The sequence below is a fragment of the Ambystoma mexicanum genome, chromosome 9 (assembly GCF_040938575.1).
Source record: "Ambystoma mexicanum isolate Mex_15411 chromosome 9, UKY_AmexF1_1, whole genome shotgun sequence".
In the NCBI taxonomy this organism is placed as follows: Eukaryota; Metazoa; Chordata; class Amphibia; order Caudata; family Ambystomatidae; genus Ambystoma; species Ambystoma mexicanum.
In genome coordinates, this window is record NC_090931.1 from 353,350,681 (window position 1) to 353,372,189 (window position 21,509).

Consider the following 21,509-nt stretch of genomic DNA (forward strand, 5'->3'; position numbering starts at 1 on the left):
GCCAGTAGAAATTTACGTCACAAGGCAGGATCAAAACGTTTACCCATATTTAGACAAATAGCTGACATGGGCTCCAGTATCGTGTCACTCATTTAAATCCTTTCAGAAGGCAGTAGACCTTCTTGCATCACTCTGAATCTCAACAAATTGCAAATCGTTCTGTGCAGGAGTTGGTGCTTCTGAGCACACATTTCAAAAGATAGCAGGCATTTGTCAGACCGTCCCAGGAGACGGGTATGTCACTTTCAGACCGGTTGCATCGGGCAACAAGACCACTGTTATTGGTAAGACACTGCAAGCAATTTTTTAGGGTCATCTCATCCTTCATTATTTTGATCTGTGACGAGTCCTTAGATGACAAAACTGTGGACAGTGGCTAGTGAAAACCAGCGGTGCCGTTTGCACACCCTTAGTCTAGCTAAATAGCCAGAGCAACATACGTTAATGGTATTGGTAATTTAGATGCGTTCATAGGTTAAAAATAGTAAATGACTACACATTTTTGTTGACACAAAATAATGTTTTATTCAATGTGTTGACCGCTATGCTGTGGCCAATGCCAAAAATCTACAAAGCCTATGCATTTCGGACGAGTGGTCCATCGTCCGGGCAAGTAGCTGGGACATAGCATGCACATGGTGGTCAGGGTGTCTCAACGTGTCACAATCATTAGTTGCCCATCTGGCAGCGCACCCATTGTTGTCTGCATGCCAATGAGGGCAAAAAGTAAAACAAACCGCGTGTCGTGACCAACTGCTTCTAATGCTGTGGTAGCAGTATGGGTGTGTTCCTTTGATTCGCCTGGCGACGGACCACTTTGCCACACCATGTATCTCATACAATTCTTACAATTCTGTCCGTGGTGTTCACCCTTTTCCACCGTCTTCCTTGCACTTGCTTTCACTTTATTCATAAGTGTTCACCACTTGCTTTCTTCTTGTACTTTATTCACATATGCTCATATCTTTCAGTCAGTTCGATATTCAATAATGCTTGTTGCATTTCTCCAACGTATTCATATGCTTGTTTCCTGCACACTGGGCAACCCGTATGAGCATTCCCTTCTTTACTCTCACCGGTATGCGATCGCTCAACCGGCTGTCTTGGTTCTTTCCGCTATGCCTTTTACTCACAGAATCCCCAGTGAGCAGCGCTCACCGCCCTGTAATCCTGCAGGGTGTAACTTTGCATTCCCTCAGCGGATGCTACTGAGAGCACCTCTCACTCTCTCAGCAGCTGGCAGAAATCGGGAGGCTTGGGGCCCCACAGCTCCTGTTGTGGACACCAGGCAGGGAGCAGAGCAGGCTTCTCAACCCTCTCACGGCCAGCTTTGGCCCCAGCGTGTCTCTTGCACTCCTGCGCAGCACAGCCTGGATCCAGCGGGTTCCTCTACAGCCTGTTCTGCTTCTGCAAGCCATGTCTCGTTCTCCATGCCGTCTCTCTCCCAGCCTTCCCTCTCTCACTGCTGGGCGGTCACCCATTTTATACACCTGTGACTTGTTAAAGGGTTGCAGGTGTAAGTCCTTCACTTCATTTGCCTGACCTTGGTTAATCTGATTAGCTGCACATGCCTGGCTATTAGAAGGGAACTCCTCCAAAGCCCTCTTCCTGGTCTCAGTACCAAAGTAGTGTGAATGAAGAGAAGTGTGCATAACTCCCAGCTGTTTCCTCCTCGTCCCAGTCTTAAGGTAAAATGACTGTGGGACCTTTTGAGTAGAAGAAAGGGGTAAGGACTGCAAATAACCTACAAACGCAGGGGGAATATAGGGTTCCTTTTTACAAAGGAAGAGGAGATACCATGTCTCACCCAAAGACATTCTCTCCCCACTCCCCAAGTTCCCTCCACCCAGGTGGTCCTCCCTCGCATATCCACTCCCAGGGTCGGGATACAAGAGCGATGGCCTTTCCTTGGCCATCTGAGAGGAGGATTCAGGGGGAGAAGTGAGGTTGCCCTCCGGTTCCACACAGTATGCACCACTCACTTTGACATTAATCAGGAAAACTTGGTATCAATTGAGAATACTGAACCTACCTATAGTGGTGCCCGCTTGCACCTAGAATTTGAATCCCTGGATGTCATCACTTCTCCCCGAGAGGGAGCCACGTCCCATTTTTTTGTATTTTATTTATTTAAATTTATAAAGCGCACATCGGCCCTTGGACATCGTGGCACTGTAACAGAGAACTTACTTAGTTTGGGATGGGTACAAAATACAAAGTCAGTAACAAAACAGAAATACGGTTCCTTGGTTACAGTGGAATACTATAACATGATGGGTCCCAGAGTTACAGTGGAGTTGGAACAACCAATAGAGGACTTTATTTGCGCTAAATAATTAACATCACATTGAATAATTAGTTGAAGAGTGTGGTTTCAGCGCTTTGCAGAAGACTGTTTATGATGTGCTCTGGACAGTTCATTCCAGTTTTTTGGTGCAAGATATTGGAAGCTAAAGTCCCCTGCTTTAGTTCTTTTGAAGGAGGGGACGTAGATGTCCTGGACTTTTAATAATTCCCATTTACCTAGTACTTCAGCATGGGTTTTCGTGATGGTCAATCGCCTTTTTCCACTCTCTTTGATGCTTGCTTCCTGGGCCTTGTACAGCTGGCTGTCTGGAAACGGAACAGGGACTCAACCTTCCTTCTATGTACAGATCATCCAGCCACCACCTCTCTGGATACTGTTTAGGTCTGTGTAAGCGGCTGTGCGTAAGTGTAGGGTTAGCGGTTTTGGCGTAGTTGTTGGACAGCCCGGTCTGCAAGACGTCCTTGTGCGTTCCCTTGAACGACACCCTCCATGTTGCAGGCTTGAGCTCCTTGAGCCTGCCTACAGGTTTTCTCTCACCTTGGATCTTTCTCTGGCTCTCGATTTCTTTCTCTCTCTCCGCTGTGCTCTCCCTCTCATATTCCCTTTCCGGTTCCAATACTCTCTCCGGTACTCTCCTCTGTACTCTCTCTCTGGCACTCTCCTCGGTACCCTTCCTCTTTCATTTGTATTTGACGCAATGATATAGTAGCGCCTACCATGACATAACATCCAATCCATTGATGAACAGCTTTTCTGGTACTTTCCTGGTCACTTGCATCGTTCTCGAGTGCTTCTTTGTCTCTGCACCTAAAACATCAGGATGGTTGGATGTTTCACAATAACACATGGTTTTGGACATGAATTTAGGCCCATGTGGTTCAGGCACGATAGTCAATCTACTGGGTTGGGGATAAAGGGTTTGTGACTCCCAATTGCGTCATTATCCCCAGTAGAGCAGTCTCTCTCTCTCTTTCCATGAGATCCACCCACATGTTACCACCCCTGGGGGACTATTGGTTAGCGGCCTCACCTCCCTAGCCGCATGGAGAGGGGTTCTCCCTTAGGGAGAAGTGACGCCATCTGAAGGATCGTCACAATATATAGCCATGATGCACGGGCATTCCGATGACTGTATGATGCCCTGTCGCCACAAAGCTAGAATGGTGTTATAAATTCCCCTCATCCGCTTTTCCGTGATATTGGGTACTGCTTGACTCGGGGCAATATCGCCCCTGGCTTCAGCTTGATGTTGATGACCCATATTCCTTTCAAGAGACCCACATCATGGGGGTTGCTGGCCCTTATTTCTTTAGGCACCTTATTCAAGTCCTCTTGCAAGTGTGTTGATAGTGTTTTTGTAAGAAGTGTTTTCTGGGGAACCTCTCTCTGTTCTACAACTATCTGAAACACCATCTCCCATACATCATCTGTAAAAAGCTGTTTGTCAAGTGCTGTGCTGGATCAGTTCATGAGACAGTGTGCCATTCGATGCCATCATCGTCTGCTCAATGCAGAATCACTTTATTTTTCTTTGTTACTGCTGCTTCGAAGTGTATGTTGAAAGTGGTGCCTGGCGCCACTTCTTTGTAAACTGTTGGTCTGAATAAAAATTCTGTGGATAATCTGAATATGTGGTCCTTATTCCTGGGCACCCATCCTAATAGTATTTACACACCATGAAGGAATAATCCTGGGTAGAGTGGTGCACCTCGCAGAGTGCTGTGGGCGCAAAATACTTATATAATTGCAGCGACCCGTATGTAATACACACCTGGAGTGGAACACACTATGCCCTTCTCAGAGAACGAAATTGTCAGGTTTAGTTCGCTCCTGATATCTCTGCCCAATATGTTAATTGGTGTTTCTTTTGAATACAACAAGGGTGCTACAACCTCTTGTGTGTCAATGGTGAGGAGTAAATCTTCAGTGAAAGGAACTGTTGCAACAGCCCCAGAGAATCCCTGCATGTCAATTATGTTGTCCAACAAAGGTAATCTTCCTTCCTAATACAAAACCTGGTAGCTCCTGTGTCGTACAAAAATGAAAATGTTTTGTCACCAATCTTAACTGCAACCAGTGTTTCCTCTTCCGGGTATGTAGTCCCTGATAGGACTCTGCATGCCAGAGTCCCTTGTGGACTATCTTATTGAGTATTTGTGTCTGTTCCTGGAAAGATGAAAGGGTTTCCTCCCAACACTGTCACTCCTGTGTAGGGTGGTACTTTGTCTTGGGGTAACACATTTTTATCCCATTGCTGAGCAAGGGCTTGGAAGGGATTCAATGGTAGGTATTGGGACACTGCTGCTGTTGGACAGTACTCTGTATAGTTTGGGCATTTGGGGCATCTGGGTTACTGGGGGCATTTGCTGTTTGGACGTGGTCAACTGGGTGCATCCGTTATGGGGCGTTTTGGACATGTGTGGGGGAATGGGAATTGCATCTGTTGGGTTTGCATCTGTGGCTGTGTGGGATATGTTATAGTCTGGTATATAGGGATACCACCAGCCTCCAGGGCTATACTGTACTTGATTTCTGCTCCTACACTCTCATGCAAAAGTGTCCCATTCTCTCGCAAATATAGCAAGGCCCTCCGAACCTGGTTCTTGCTCCTCCATATCTGAATCCAGTCCCCCTTCCTCTCTTAAAGCCACCTCTTGCCTATAGAAACTACCCTCCCTGTGGAAAATAACCCTACTGGAGCCACTTGTGGAGGATACCCTACTTGTGGGGGGATACCCCAACCCACCCCCACTCCCTGCTGAGGGTTGTACTCATGTTGGCCCATGGGGGTGCTCGTAATTACCGCTCCTTCCACGCTGAATGTATCTAGTTTGTTCTGCACAAATTTCGCTTCTGCCTTTTGCGCTTGGTCAATTTAACTTCATTTTCCTGTTTCGCTCAGCAAAGGAATACTATGTGTGCTTGTATCTTGGCCCGTCCTTTTGTCTCAATTCCTACCACTTTCCCTAATTCTGCCCATACTGCTTCAGGGAGACCTTTCACCAATATGTGATAAAGAACGGGGATGTTTCTATCTCAGGGTTGTTGCGTCCCTAACCGCCACATCACCTGTATTTGCTGAATGTACTGTGCAGGGTCCTCATCTGGTGCCATAGTGCGAGCGAGGATAGACTGCATGTCTGATGCATCTGTGTATTTTTCCTTTAGTACTCTCCATTTGTGTGCTTGGCAGTTATTGAATGGCGCGCCGTCATGGTAATTACTGTTCAAAGTCACCCATGTCATATCCTGCCTTTGTCCAAAGTGCATCTGCCTGCTCACTCAATCACGCGGAGAACAAGCTTTTCATATCCCCTACAGCCAGGGTAATCCCTGCGTTCTGTTTCTCGAGGGAATACATCCACTTGCCTGCCTCTGCTGTGAGGGACGCCAAACCGTTACTGACATTTTCCGTGTCCATATTTGGCCAAGGTATGTACTGAGGCCCCCCTCAACCTTTCTGTAATAGGGGGAGCTATGTCACCTGCATTTGGGGCTGTTCCCTCTTCCTTCTTAGTGCTGTGATGAATCCTGCAGCGCCATCACTAAACCCCAGCCTAATGTCTCCTCCCATGTGGGCTGAGGAAGGCAGTCGCTAATTGATCCTAACCCTGGCGATGGTAACGTGAGGGAGGATCATATGGGAGGAGAGGGCCGTCAGGTGGAAGTCGGGACTCCAGTGGGCAAGACGCAGTATTCATACTCTTTTGAGGATGAGATTTCCTAATACCTGGATATCTAATGGCATGATGTTTATGTATGATTCCCTCTCCCAGAATTACCCAAAGTACAGAACATGAGTTATTCTGACCAGCATGAAAGTAGTACATTGAGAGTTCAGGAAGTTAATCTCACAACTTCTCAATGTTATCATGCTGCCTTATATCAAGGTCCTAAACCCAAGGGTAAACCATCAACTCCTTTACCAACTTCCTATAAGTTGAACACTCTCCTTTAACCAATCAGATTAAGTTAACTGATTATAAAACAAACGCTAACATTATGGACTCTGAGCCCCATAATGCCCATAGTTCTGGGATGAGGAAGAGGGACACCATCGGAAGTCTAGGAATGGCGGGCAGCAGCGTTAGTGAGTTTGTATGGACCTGACCTGGGCGCCAATAAGGAGTAAAACTAGGGAATCAAAGAGCAAGAAATCCTTTCAAGAGTATGGAGGCTATCTATGGTACCACTTAGTACCAAACCAAAATCCAAATAGAGATAGAATCCAGTAATCCAGGTGATGTAGTTACACAGGGACTAGGTGCAGTTAATGCAGGAAGGGACAGACCAGATGCTGTGTCGTGATCCAAGCTAAGAGGGTCTGGTACACAAGTAGGAACACAGAAGACCTAATTTTGCAACTAGAAGGGCAAACCAGAAGCAGGGTTGTGATGCAATCCAGGAGGAACAGATACACAGGTAGGAGCATTAAAGACCAAATGTCGGAACCAGAAGGGCAAACCAGAAGCAGGGTTTCAAGGCAGGCCAAGAAGGGCTGGTACAGAGGAAGAATCGAAGAATAAGGCATGGAACAAAACATGCATAACACAGGTCTTACTTTGTTTGAGAAGTGCCAGGAAATCTCTAAATCTAGCTTACATCTTCTGCTCGCGCTGCCCAATGGCGCTCCAGGTTGTGTGCAGATGTCACATGCAGGCATTGTCAGGCATGTGACGTACTCTTCATTTCGGGCTTAAACCAGCAACATGCAGAGTGCGTCCATGATACTGGAGAAGTCTCCATGGCAACTTTCAACCCGGCCGACCTTACTGGGATAGATCCTGACAGTACAGTTTATATTTAAAAACTGCACCTGCGTGGAATGATGCAGGAATGTACACCAACATGGTACTTCAAACAAGTCCCAAACCTGCGCACCCCCTGTACATCTCTTTATAAAGACTTTCAAATATATTGCAGTATGAGAATGGGAGAAAAAAAAATTGACTTCATTAAGGAGACTTTTTACACTCTAAATTATCGCAAACTTTTTAAATATTCTTTTTATTTTTCAAACATTTTTCTGTAGCAACATAAGTTAGGCACCTAGTGAGTCCAAAAACATAGGTGGATCCTATTGACGACTAAAGTTTCCTTGCTATGCAGGGTCAGTTATGGAGGCCAAGCTACCATATTTCACAGTTCACTTCCTATAAAAGCGCATTAGAACATGGATGGATGTATTCAAATTGGGCTTCAAAAAAAGGAAAAGTGGGTATAGAGGGCAGGCTTGAAAATGTGGAGCATTTCTTCTCTGAACTAGGAGACAAAAGGTGTCCACGTGTACATATTTCTGAAACTGATTTTAGAGAGCGTATACTGTTCTTGCCTGCCAACATTTCACACATCTCTATCCAGCACATGTTCAATACTAGAGTATAATAATTCCTAGCTACAGCCAACTAGTTAACTGTGAGAAGATGAGCATCAGTGCAGCTGTTATTTTCTTGGGAGCTCGGTTTTGGGGATCACTGCTCCTCCCAACTTCATTGGTAACACACAGGTCTCTGGATCTGCTTCAGTCTGCTTGGGGAAGGGGTCCTCCATTCAGCACTTTGGCGAAGATCACCAATCCCAGCAGCATCACTGCCTCATTTGGGGGTTTCGAGGGTCCCAAATTTTATTTTGATCTGGGGAATCTTTGGTACTCACTGCTTCTTTCAACGCCCAGGGCGTACAGCCATCCCCTACCCGCCTTCTTCTCAGGCCGCTCCGTGCAGCCGTGCAGGCGGCGCCATCTTGGCTGGGTCTTGAAGTCTTCCAAAGGGTCTATTTCACAAGTCCCCCATAGGCAAATTGCAATGCTTCATTGGCCAGATGGTGGCAGCCCCTTCTTGCAGACTTCTCCATTGCTTTCTCAATGATCCTTGTGCTCCATTACGGATGGGGACTAGGTTGAATTCCCAGAGCCCATTACATCAAGCTGAAGAATCATTCTACATGACACCCTGCCAGGCCATTGCCCCAACCCCCTCCCCCAACATTCATAATCTTGTATGAAAGCAGCCAGACTGAAAGCGCTCCTTAACATTCCCTACTCCTTTTCGGTGATATCAGTGCAGCTCGTCACTTTCATTCCATCCAATTAGCCCTGCAATCCCTTAACATAGCTCGAAGCTAGGTCACCTTGCATCAGGCTGGAGTTAGATGAATGTGCAGAGTTACATAAACAAAGTTTGGTGTTGCTGTTAGCAAGTGTGTGGATATATTCTTGCTTCTTCCTGCCAAAATGCTAATCCTTCTCGTTAGCAAGTGTGTCCTCTAACTATACCAGGCTGTTGAAAGGATTAGAAGGCCTAGCATTCTTAAATGCAGTACAGAATTGTTTCTCGTTTCTTTTTCACATCAGTTTTCACTTACACATCGATTGTGACTTAACATTCTCTCCACTCCATTTCATCCTACAGCATTGTTTGCCCCACGCTGAGCAGTGCGAGGCTGTCCGCTGCCTAACCTACGGTGTCAGTGGGGGAGGCCAAGCGGGCCCTGAAACCCCTCCCCCCACTCTAAGTGATGTACGACCCAGGGGTAGCATTAGGAGGACCTCTTTGTCTCCTCCACAGCTTCGGGTAGGGCAGATGGGGATACCTTCATGGTAGCCCAAAGCCCCTTTTTGGGGAACCAGCGTTGTGGCTTGACAGTATTGCTCCAGAGATTATGGTGCTCAAGATGCTTGCCTCATACACCACATGTGGTTGACCGAATGCTGAGCTAAGCATACCCCTGCTGATTTAGCTCCCCAATGTCAGCATGTGGAATCTGGGGAAACAAGATGCTGGGCCAGCCTGATACAGGCTCTATCCGCAGCACCTGGAGAAAAACAGCAAAGACAATCTTACATATTTGAAGCTATTATTGGATCACCCACCTGCAAATTCCCAGCACCATTCTCCAGTTTAGTAGGTATCCTAGGTATTACACATTAATCAAATCTCGGTCCTGTGTGAGTGGTTAGAGTATATAATCACAGGAGGATGAAGGCAAGTGGTGGGTGGATGGAGTAACAGAGTAGCGAGTTGTGAAAAGGCAGATCTGCAGGAGTGGAAGTTGTAGGAGGCGGCGAAGCAGTAGGTGTGCCAAGTGCAGTAGTGTGGTGAAGGAAGAGTTGGTACTACAGTAGCAGAGCAGACAACAGAAGAGGTTGCTTGAGGAGATCACCAAGGACAGGGACTAGCATGGCAAGATGGAGTAGAAGAAAGGAAAGGCATCTCAGAGGAGAAAGATGGAGAATATACAAGAGGGAAGAAAGGGCCTTTGGAGGACGTTGGAAGACGTGGAACCCAAGGCGAAAGGACAGCCCTTTTGAGGTATAAAAATTTGTTTCTCAAATTTACGCCAATAAGAATTCCTTCCACTTGTAAGCTAAATATGATTCTATTCAGGTGTCAAGTCCTAAAAAAAGTGGGGGGACTCATTAACATAACAATTGAGTGAGGCGTCACCAGGAATTGGCATACCAAGGTGCCCTCTGAAAAAAGTGGGGGGGGGGCTCCGTCCACCCTTGTGTATCCTCGACTTGAGCCCTGATTCTATCCATATACTGAGCATTATTTGAACCCCCTTTATTAAGTCGAGTTGGAAAATCTCTTATGAAAAACAACTTTGCACAGTAGCCTTACCTTTTAATGGGAAAGTGGGGTTGATACAAACTTGAATTATGAACTTTGCAGTAGATTATATGGAATAGTCGTAGTATTACATACTGTTACATTGGAGGGGTCAGCGGACCAAGTATAAGTTCACAAAAGGGTTTATCTCAACTGTCCCTCCTGGAGATGGAGTTCCACTGTGGTTTTGCAAATGGTCTCTCCTAGACCGTAGGTTCTGTAGTGGTTTCTCAAATGGTCCCTAGGTTTTGAGGCAGGCTACATGTTTGGCAAACTCTCCTGCCACAGGTTAGGTACTCCCTGTCCCTTTGGGTCGCTAGTTTAAGGCCCTTCAACTGTGTGCCTTGCAATTCCCTCTCGTTATAAGGAGCATCTTCTCAAATGTTTTGCGGGGCAGCCTCTCACCAGAAGGGACTGGCCAGGACTCCTTTAGGTTTGGGACTTGCCAGCTTCTTGCAAACCTTCAGTCTAGTTTCAGGCTGTCCACCCTCCAGATTTTCTTAAAGGTACGAGTCGCGTGCCATGCCATCGAGGCACATTGCGCGGTGCTGTCTGTTGTGTGGGGCTGTGTGTATCTGTTTCTCCGTTTGCATCCTTCTACTTGCATTGCGTTGAGGATCGCAAAGACAGCGTTGAGGGTTGCAAAGTGTGCTATGCCCAGTGCACATTTTCCATTTAATGGGCCTCTTGAGTTTCTTCCAACTCTGGGTTTGCGAACCCGGTGATTGTTAATCCACTTGCACTGGCTGTTTGTCTCCTGACTTGCTGCTGTTCTCTGGACTGTTGGAATGTGGGCACTGTAAACTTTAAAGGTCATTTCCTAACAAGCTACTTTGAGTCAGGGGATATGGTATCTCAGGGTCAATAGAGGGCCAACAGCTTAGTTCCTCATCCACCCACAGGAAAAGTCATGGGGTGGCGGCTATGCCAACCCCACCTTTGGTGACCCGCTACCGCCACATAACAGCATGGGCAGGTATGTGAACTCACTACGCAGCCTTTCATTTTCCCACCTGCTCTTCGTGAGGCTCACCAGGTTTGTTGTGCACGAGTGACTCAAGATTCAGAAGGTGCCCTATGGGAAGGAGCTTATGATCTCGTTGGCTCCTGGAGAAAAGGCACAAATTGAGTTAGATGGGCTACGTTAGAGAAAAGTGTTATGCTGTTTTGAAATTATTTTAAGTATTCGTTTCCTGACGATAGTGAATATTGATTTCATGTGACTCTGTAAGCGATCATAATGGTGGAAAAATGTATTTACAGTTATGGAAAATGTGTCTTTTCTTTGTTTGGTATGCTAATGGTATTCTATGATAGAACATTCTTTGTGATGGGCAGACTAAAAATTGTGTTTTTCTGCAGAACCCCCCGAATTTCCTGCGAGCGTCAGCCCTGGAAGAGCACATAAGCCCGGTGGTGGTGATCCCATCAGAGGCTTCATCCCCAGAGAGTGAGCCCATTGTGGAGACGGATGATCTTGTAGATATGGACAGTGTGTCACAAACGGTGAGCAACAAGCTGGTCAAGCACATGGGACCATGTGCTATGCTATGCACTTTTCCTAACCGAGCATGCATCTGCTTTACCTAAGCTATCAAGTAAGACCATCTATGCAGGAAACTTGCATATCTGTCCTTTATTTTAAAATAATGTGATGGTTTGCAATTTACAATATTTATCTTAACAGTAGGTTTTCTTCTAGTTCAGGTTAACTTGACATTTATTTCAGTCCACATCAAAAACTCTCCCCTTAGTGTCACATAATAGAAGCACACAACATACACCAGAAATCCTGCACTGTAGCTGTGAAAGTTTTACAAACAATATTTAACTAGTTCCCTATTGTGATGTAAGTGTCTTTGAACACGTTATTTGGTAATACCTGCTTACAAGCAGCCACTGGATGTCTTTGGAGATCAAACCTTAAACAAAACAGCTTCACATCGCATTTGCAATCAAACCCCAACTCATGATCTACTTTAATCAAGCTTTACATTAGACTCATGCTCTACATTTAGTTCCTTTTCTTCATCCAGTGAGGGTGTTTGAAACTCGACACATTTCCTACCACGTAGATGTATTTTGTGCAGTTATTGTGAGCATGGAACTATGTATTTTCATTTCTAGTTACTATATTGTTAACAGTTAATGTGTGTAGCATGGTGAGATTTGCGCCAATCATTTTTTTCTCATGACTTAATAGAACATTTCCCTTTTCCTTTCCTTGCTAGCTAATTACTACTTAAGTGTATCCATGTTTTTCTTAGTGCTTTCTTGAGTTTAGCCTGTTTCTAAGCCCTTTTGATTTTGATAAACAAGAGAACTGATGCACAAGTAGTGATTTACTACAGGGTGTACATCTTGGTCAAGTGTGTAATCTGGGATTCAAATTCCAGTCTCCTAATTGCCAAGCTTTTGAGGTCCCTGGTTGAGCAGCTTTCCAATTTAGTCTCTTGGATACAGTTTTGGCACTATATTTACTTTTCTGTGTCATGTATTTCCCTCTGGGCATTTACAGCTAATGACGGTTATGATAAGCACACATGCTGTTTGGATTATGTGTTAAAATATCCTATGAATAATGCAATCTAGTAAAAACAAAGATGTAATTAAAACAAATTTTACATTAAAAGTAATGTAATCGGTGAACATGGAGAAAGTAACAACAAAGCCCTAATAATGTAGTTTTAAGAATAAGATTCTGTACAAAGAAATGTGTTTTTAGTAGGGGAAAGTAACTGTTTTCTGACTTTGTTAGTTAAATTGGAAGCACTTCTTTTCAACTGCTGAATTTCATTCTTTTTCAAATGTTAACTTGTTAATGCTATTGTTGACGGCCATTCAAATGGTTCTAGTCAAATAATTATATTGCCATTCCTTTTAGAAATTAACACAATTTTAGTACTGCAGTCTTCATTTTTAAGTGTCGTTATTTGGGATTTTGGATTTTGTCTGGTGGGTTACAGTGGATATTTCACATGTGTCATTGTAGCTGTTGATGTGACAGGATTGTTATGCTATGCTATGGTGTGCTACATTAGGCTCTCTCTCATACATTTAGGCCTCAGACCTTCCTTTTTGCCTTTGCCTCTGTCTCTCTCTTCACTCCGCTCCTCTGACATGCCCAAAGCCCTCCTGGAGCTGATTAGAAAAAGACCCTGTGACAAGGCAAAGGGGCATGACGGTTCTTCTCTTCCACTTGCTTGCTACAAGTATAGCATTAGCATCATATATGGTAAATAACACTAGGATTTCGGTGAATACCGCGTATCCATGTTACAACACAATGTACCCGCCTATTGCCTAATGTTTGCAAATGTCATGCCAAGTAACTCCCTCATTGTGAAAATGCTATAATAGATTAGTGATTGCTTATGATATGCTATATAACCTGCACTCTAAGGGAGACCCCTTCACAGAGCTCTGCATGCCACCTGCACGCCACTTGTCCTTCTGTATTTTCCTGCTTCTCCGCTGATAATCTCTCTGCATGCTGTTTGTTTCTATCTAATAAAAGAAGCTTTGTTTACCCTCCCTCTGGGGTCTTGTCTCCTTATTGCTGTAAACTGAGGCTTATGCTGAGATGACCCTTGAGAAGGGGCCCACCTTGGCTACCACAGAATAGTGCAGTTGTCTCTGGTCTATCTGGGCAGGAATTTTTCTTGGGGCTGCCCTCTACCACTACTGCAGGGCTGACTACATAAGGGCCTCGTCATACCAGAGGTCGCTTAAGCTGGCAGACCTCTTGTCTGCATAGTTGCCAAACTCATCAGTGTGGATGGGAGGTGGGCTATGGGGAATCTCCTGTGCAGCGCACAGCCTTAAACCTATTCCCCTCGCTGATCGGAAAATACAACCTTCCTTCCACTTGTTTTTGTCACTTTGCTTTCTTGGCGTTGCACTATATTTTTACTAAATGTTGATTTGCCATTTCATGTATGTGCTGCTTTTTTATCTACACCCTCTGGTATATTTTGTATTTGTCTGTAACTGAGTAGATGGCTGCGCCGCAGATATTTTTAGCTCTCGCATTCATTGTCTGTCTGTCTGTCTGTCTTGGTTCTATGAGCGGTTTGCTGGATCCAGTGTAGATCTCAGAATTGAGTCCCCACAAATGATATTAGTGCCTCAGGCTATCCTGTGCGTAGTTATTTTGGGCCGTCGCTCAGAGACCATGTGTTTAGCGATTATTATTATTTTTTGGGCAGAAAAGTTGAAAAAAAAGCACAATTTCCCATATTGTAGCAAAGCATGTCCTTGCAGTTGCAGAAGCACTGACAGGGAGCCTGCGACTCCCCCATCTTCCCTGTATTAGAGCAGCTCCCTGCAGACGCGAAACACACTGGCAGGGTATCTGCCACAGCGCACAGCGGAGCCAATGTTTTCGCCAACCATAAAACAAAGATTAGACAAGCAGTAAACTACAGAATGCTGTCCTTGTGTAGTTCTGTTCAGTAGTTTTAATATGGGTAACGTTTTTCACTGACTCCCACTCTTCCCTCAAAAAGTATCTGCACATTTTAAGAGGGCCTTTCTTGCAAATAGCTTGTACGTGTGGTTACTGTCTTGTCATGTTATGTTAAAAAGGCTTCTGCGGCTGTTGATGTTTGTTTTTTATTTTTTTCTCTGCAGTTTGCACTATTTAAAGGTGATGTTTTGCTCCTCATTGTGTTTTCTGGTGATTCAGGCCAGTAGCCCCTGTGTGGCGTCAGTCTATTTCTGGTTTGCAAACTATTGGGACATGCTACAGTCTCCAGATTGAGTGAATATCAAAGTCACTGCGTCCTTGGTTAATGTCAGCTGTCACATAATCACGATTTCTGACCTGGGTGGGTGTACATATTGGGGGTCCAGGTGTTGTCGCATGGCCCTTAGGATTGATCTCAGGTTTTAATGCATTTGCCAGTTGGTGTCTATTAAGATTCTTTCTCAGCATGCCGTTGCTGTAATATTATTGTGCATTCCTGGGACTGCCATTTCTATGGTCACAGCTGATTGTGAGGTCTTGTGTTTGTCCGCCGCCGCTGTGTTATTTGTGACTTTCTCCATGCCATGGCTTGCCTCTGCCAGTCAATGAAACGGTTGCCGTGGTATGACGTAACCAGTCATATCCTTGGCCTACGCCAGAGGTCTTTAATTTGTTGCTTGCAGGCCTCCCTTGCTTAGGGAATTTAAATGTTCCCTGGGGTTACTTATGTAATTTTTGGTTGATGAATTGACTTTGTGTTTGATTTCTTGATTTATTGTGGGCATTGTCAAGATTGTTTTGCTACTATTCACCTGTGCCTTGGCCATGCTACAGACAACTTAGTTCACAGAAACCCCTACATGCTTTACTTCCATGCATGGGTTAGGCCTTGATTGGCAAGAAAAAATGTGATCATAACTACATTTTCGTGATTGGCCCCCCTTTATTACTTTATCTACTACAACACTCAGAGCCTTGTAGTCTATATTTGTGTTCTCGTTTGAACTAAAGAGGTGATGCTGATGGCACTCGGCCATTTGGGAGTTAAGGGCCAAATGTTATTGCCGAGTTAACCCTGAAGCGGTTCCTCTAGTACTTCTTGTGTATTACTTTCTCTTCATATTCCGCAAACTCTTATCACTCCATGCTTGCTCCTGTTTGCCCTTTTTATAACACTTCCTTTATTTGTCTTTTCATGGTCACCAATGGTAAATGCCAATTATCGTTCGGTTGTGTGCACCACCTCTCTTGACCTGCACTAGCTGCAGGCCCAAATCTCCCTTAGTGTCTCCCTGCTCTTTTAAATGCCTAGACTTCTCCATGGGCTCTGAGCTATCCACATCACTTACACCTGCAGTAGGACCAATGCTGCCTTCATGTATTCAACGTATGTGGTATTCACCTTTAAATATTTGAAAGAGTGGAACTTTTTCGCTCGGTTTCAAAAGGAGTTTCAGTGGCCACTTGAGGGCTCATTTCATGCGGATCATCTTATTGTCTTGTGTAAGTCTTTGGAACACAGAAAGTCTAAGGTGTCTAATGGTCATTAGTTAGCTTATTTCGCCTGGTACAAAGTGTCTACAGACAGATTGCGTGACAGTCACACTAGATCACTGATTAACTCTCAGGCTAACCTAGAGAAGGAATTAGAACAATACAAGTATCCCTCCAAGGCCGGCCAGCCAGCCAAACAGTAAACAAACAGCAAACACACTCACAGAGCAGGCCTCTACTCAAGTGTTTCTGCAGACACCGTTAAAGACTCCCTTTCAGAAGCACTTACAGTGCCACTTGATGACCCGTTAGACAATCCACCTCCTTTTTCGCCTCTTCTGAGTGCGTGCACACCACCCACTCTGCACCAGGGGTCCCACCACCCCCTACGCCACAGCTAGCTGACATGCCAGCCCAGACACCCACCACACTCCCCCACCACTCTTCCCTGCCTATCGCACCCCCGTCCATCCAATCTTCCTCTCCCAACACAACCTCTCTGTCCATTCCTCAAGGAGACTTAACATCCTCCCCCTGCCCCACCTACACTTCTGTCGCCAAAGACCTCTACCTACCATCATCATGGACTTGCTCCCAACCGAGTCGGTTCCCCCCTCAATGTACATCCACTCTCCTGTGCTACAGGCGCATGTCTGACTCAATCTGCCAAAAATACATTGATGACTACCAGGCTCTGTCCAACTCTTACGTTTTTAACTCCAGGCCAGGACAATTTACCATGCAAGATATTCAGTTATCACATTCATTCATGTCTGAGCCACCCTCACTATGGCCGCCTCAACAGCCTCCTCTGCTTCTGCCACCACCTGTATGCCTGTGCGCACCTAGCCTCAGGCCAATAGCGATGCTGTACCTATGAGAATTCACACTCCCTGGAGCTCACTGACTTCTACCATAAGGCGCAACAATTCCCCACGTTGCCCGACAACCCCACTGCTTTCATGGAACATTAGAACACAGTGATTGCCTGTTATGATCCCACCATTGGGGACCTTAAACCACTCCTACAAGCTGTGCTCAAGGACACTCTATACAAACAAATTATGGACAAACTGCAATGGCCTGACACACTGGCGAAAGGTGAGGCTATTACTGCTAATATGACTGCTCTTACAGCCCTCCTCAAAGAAAAATACCTGGTCAAATCTGACTGGTCAAAAATAGCAGCATGCAAGCAGAACTAGTCTGAATCTCCCTCTGACTACCTACCTAGACTGATTGTTTCACTAAATATTCTAGTATTGCAAGCGCTGGGGGACAAGCTAAACCTGCATTAGTTTCTCATTTTGTGAATGGTCTCCTTCCTGAAATTTCAAACAATATTGAAAATGTTCAGATTGGGTGGCAAGCTGAATCTATTGAATAGGCACTGCAAGCAGCTCAACATTCCTTTGACAAACTCAAACGCCAGGAGCAAGATCGTGCTACCTGCCTCATGGCTTTGCTCAACAAACGAATGCCTCTGGGAGCCAGAGACGCTTGGGTACCCCATGCCAAGCATATGCCCAACCAGCTCCTCCCGCTTTTCACCAGGGCCACCAGACACAACAGATTTTTGTACACCTATTTTTGCCTGCCCAGTAACCCCAGCTGGGCCAATCTTTCTGCAGATATTGTAAGCAGACAGGTCATCTCATTCAACAGTGCCCTACGAAACCTACAAGACCACAGCAATTTGGTCCCTCTACCCCTCACAATGATTTAATTCCTCCTGACATTTCTAATTTCTACCGTCCACCCCTTTCACCACTCCCACCTCCATTGCTAACTCCTATTCAATTAGAAGCTATCTACCCCGGCTAAACAACAGGAGAAATCTGAGAAGCCGCGTACGGAGGAGAAGGCTGCGCACCCCAAGCAGGCTCAACCTGCAGAGGCAAAGACCTAGTCGGCGACCCAGTCGACGGCTGCTACCACCACAGCAAGTACGGGTGCTGATCCTACCAGGGTAGCTCCCACTAGTCAGAGTGTACCGGCCCCCAAGGCGCAACACCACTGCAGTGACTTTGGCAAAGTCTGCAGGCACGCCAGATTGGGGGAAACCGGCCCAGGTCCCAGTTCAAGACCATCAGGATGGAAAAAAGTCCCCCGAAACAGCCCTCCCAGGCCATCACCCAAACCATGGAGGTCTCGTCCATGACAAAGATCAAGAGTCCTTACATATATGGTCCACAAGGAAGTTGAAGAGGAGGAAGACGACGTAGAGCCTAGTTTTCCTGTTCTTCTGCCTTCTCAGCCGAGGGACATTTCCTTGGATATTCTGTCGACTCTAAACACTTTGGTGTCAGAGATCCAGATGAGGATGCCTCAGACGGTGGTCCCCCAAGTTCCTGGTCAGCCGCCAGCGAAAAAGAGGAAGCATCATCAGACGCCCCCATATCAACCTCCTCCACCACGTCGGGTCTTTCTCCCCCAGCAGACCCAGGCACTGGTATGGCCACGACGACGGATGATGACGACGACATTGTCACAGTGGACGGTGAATCCCCACATTTGAATGCTGCACATTGGGTGTCCCCACAGGATGAGGTGGGGTTGTTCCCCTCCATGCTCGCCATGGCCTCCTAGCTATTCCAGCTGGTGCCCGAGGAAACCAAGAAGGAGGGCTTCTTGTATCAAAGGCACAAGGCCATGAGGAATACCATCATAGCGGTGCCTTTTCTGGATGAGGTTTGGGAGGAAGGCCTGGCCATCATGAAGAACCCTTGCACAGCTCGAGCCTAGCTGGATAGGCTGTAGAAGAGCTATAGGGTTCCAGACTCTGCACCCAAGTGCCTGAGGTCGCAGCCATTGCCAGACTTGGTGGTGTCAGCGGCTGCAAGGAAATGGTCAGCTAACCCGTCCTCGTCGTCTTAGGTCCTTCCCGACAGCGAGGAGAAAAGGATGGATGCCACGTGAAAGAAGGTGATTTACACTGCGGTGTCTACTATCAAGGCGGCCAATGCACTGTCGATCCTGGCCAGCTACGACAGGGAATTGTGGTACAAGCTAGGACCGATCCTGGAGTTCCTCCCCCAACGACAAGGAAGAGGATGTGGCGTCGGATCACGCCATCACGGTATCACTGGACGTCGCCAACACAGGGTTCCGGAAAATGGGGAACAGTGTCTGCCTTCGGCGACAGGGTTGAATGAAAGCCAGTAATTTCCATCGGGAGGTCCAACCAAAGGTGCTGGACATGCCCTTCGATGGGTAAAATCTGTTTGGGAAGGCTGTCAACGAGTCCCTCCGGGCCATCAAGACTGTTACAGAGACGGGCCGTTCCCTGGGCACTCTCCAGCAGCACTGCTGGTCTTCTTTTCGCTACTCCAGGGGGAAGTCGAGCAGGTCTTCAAAAGGCTGTCATACAGACAGCCTTCCAGATCCTCAACGCAAAAGGCTACAGAGGCCGTTCACAGGCCTACAGTAGTGGATGACGGCGTCGGCGTCGCCCAAAGGGCAGGAAGCCGGTGCCGAAGGAAGCCTGAATCAACCGGGACGTTGTGCCCCCACTCATATACCCCAGTGGGAGGCCGGCTGGCGAGGTTCATCAGCAAGTGGAGAAAGATCACCACCGACAGATAGGTGTTGGACGCTCTCGCCCAAGGACACTCCCTGGAGTTCCAACACAGGTGTACGCGGATCAAAACCCCCCCATACCAGGAGACGGTCACCGCAGATGCCTGACTGAATGGTTGGCGAGCGCACACCAGACGTCTGCACGCCAGAGGAGAAGGCTCTGCATATCAGCATTGTGGAGCTACATGCAGTGTTCTGGGCCCTCAAGTCATTCCTACCGTCTCTGAGAGGCAATTTGTTGAGGATCTTCATGTACAACACCACCACCATGTTCTACATCAGGACGCAGGGGGGCACTCGATCCCTGGCGCTCTCTAAGTAAGCGCAGGACTTGTGGCACTGGGCTGTCGGACAGAAGATGTTCCTCGTCCCTTTCCATCTGGCGGGAGTCAAGAACACCATTGCAGACTCCCCCAGCCTGGAACTGCACACCTGCCACGAGTAGGAGCTCCGTCAGGATGGACCGCCTGTTCTTCAAATGGGGCAAACCCCAGATTGATCTGTTTGCGACAGTGGCAAACTCCAAATGCCAGTAGTTTGCCTGCAGACTCCACCGGCCGTGGAGCCTGGGGGACGTGATCATCTTCCGGTGGGAAGGGCTGTCAGTTCCCTCTCCTACTACGAGTCATCAACACACTGACGGTGCCAATGCCGGATGATACTCATCGCCCCTGCGTGGCCGGGGTAGATTTGGTATCCAGACCTTCTCAGCCTGTCAGCGTTGCTCCCAGTCAAGTTGCCGGTGGTTCTGGATCTTCTTACCATAGAGGGAGGTGCAATCCTTTATCACGACCCAGGATCGCTGAACTTGAGTGCTTGGCTCCTGCAGCCTTAGAGTTTGGAGGGTATGAGTTGCCAGCGGACTGCGGGGAGGTCCTCGCCAAGGCGTCCGTGACCTTGAAGTGCTACGGCCGTAAGTGAAAGCATTTTTGCTACGTGGTGCCGGTCGCAGAAGATTACCCCTCTGAGGTCCACAGCCCCACAGATCCTTTCATACTTACTATCCCTGGCAAAGGCTGGACTGGCGCACGCCTCCATCAGGTTGCATCTGGCGGCTATCTCCCGCTACATCAGGTCCCCCGGAAAGGTCTTCGATTTGGTCCCACCAACTCATCAAGGAGTTTCTCAAACAACATTTCTGCTCTTTCCCGCCGGTGAAGGCTCCTGCCCCGGCGTGGGAACTCATGTGTTTCTGCTGAGGCTCATGGGGTCTGGGGGAAGTTTTTCAGCCTATGCATCAGGCCTCAAGTTTATCTCGTGGAAGACGGCTTTCCTTGTGGCCATCACCTCTGCAAGATGTGTCTGTGAGATCCAGGCATTATCCTGCAAGCATCCATACCTGCCTTTGAACGAATCGAGAGTGGTGCTGCATAGGCCTTTCATGCCGATGGCTCTGTCGGAAGTCCACCACAACAAGCCTTTTTGTGTTACCTGTTTTCTTCCCAAACCTTTGCCCCCAGCGCAAAGGGCCTTGCACTCGTTCTATGTGACGCACGCAAAGAGTTTTCGGAAGACTTCACAACTGTTTGTGAACTTTGGTCCAGTGAACCAAGGGAAGGCTGTGTCCAAGGCTTCCATTTCAAGGTGGCTCTCTGGCTGCATCACACACTGTTATTGGTTGATGAACCGGCTGCCGCGCGGCGGTCCGAGAACCCACTCCACCAGAGCAATCGCTGCGACAACGGCGTTCCTGTCTGCTGGACATCTGCAGGGCTGCTACGTGGAGATCCATGCACACCTTCACAAAGTTCTACTGCATCAACAGGGAGGAGTCCCGAGTCGGCTAAGCAGTGCTATGCAAACTCTTTGCTTGAGGTGAGTCTGTTCCAGAGGTAAGGGTCATTGCTTCTGTTGAGCCTTGCCAACTACGTGGTTTGTGTAATGTTGTACTGCTATGTATTCGTTATTCATGAGCATGTGAATCCATGCCTGACCCCATGCTGGAGAAGGTTAAGTTACTTACCTGTAACCTTTGTTCTCCAGCAAAGAATCTGGCATGGATTCACATGCCAACCCTCCCTCCGGCCCCTCTGCGGCTCTTCTTGGTCAT

General features: G+C 47.1%; 1 protein-coding gene across 3 annotated transcripts in view; it reads left to right on the plus strand.

Annotated features, from left to right (window-relative positions):
• Positions 1-21,509, plus strand: part of HIP1 (huntingtin interacting protein 1) — a 1,552,273-nt gene that overhangs the window by 571,874 nt on the left and 958,890 nt on the right. For all 3 annotated transcript variants that reach the window (XM_069614772.1, XM_069614774.1, XM_069614773.1), the window contains exon 11: positions 11,281-11,424. In XM_069614772.1, coding sequence (XP_069470873.1) covers positions 11,281-11,424 — 144 coding nt within the window. The remainder of the gene's footprint in view (positions 1-11,280; positions 11,425-21,509) is intronic.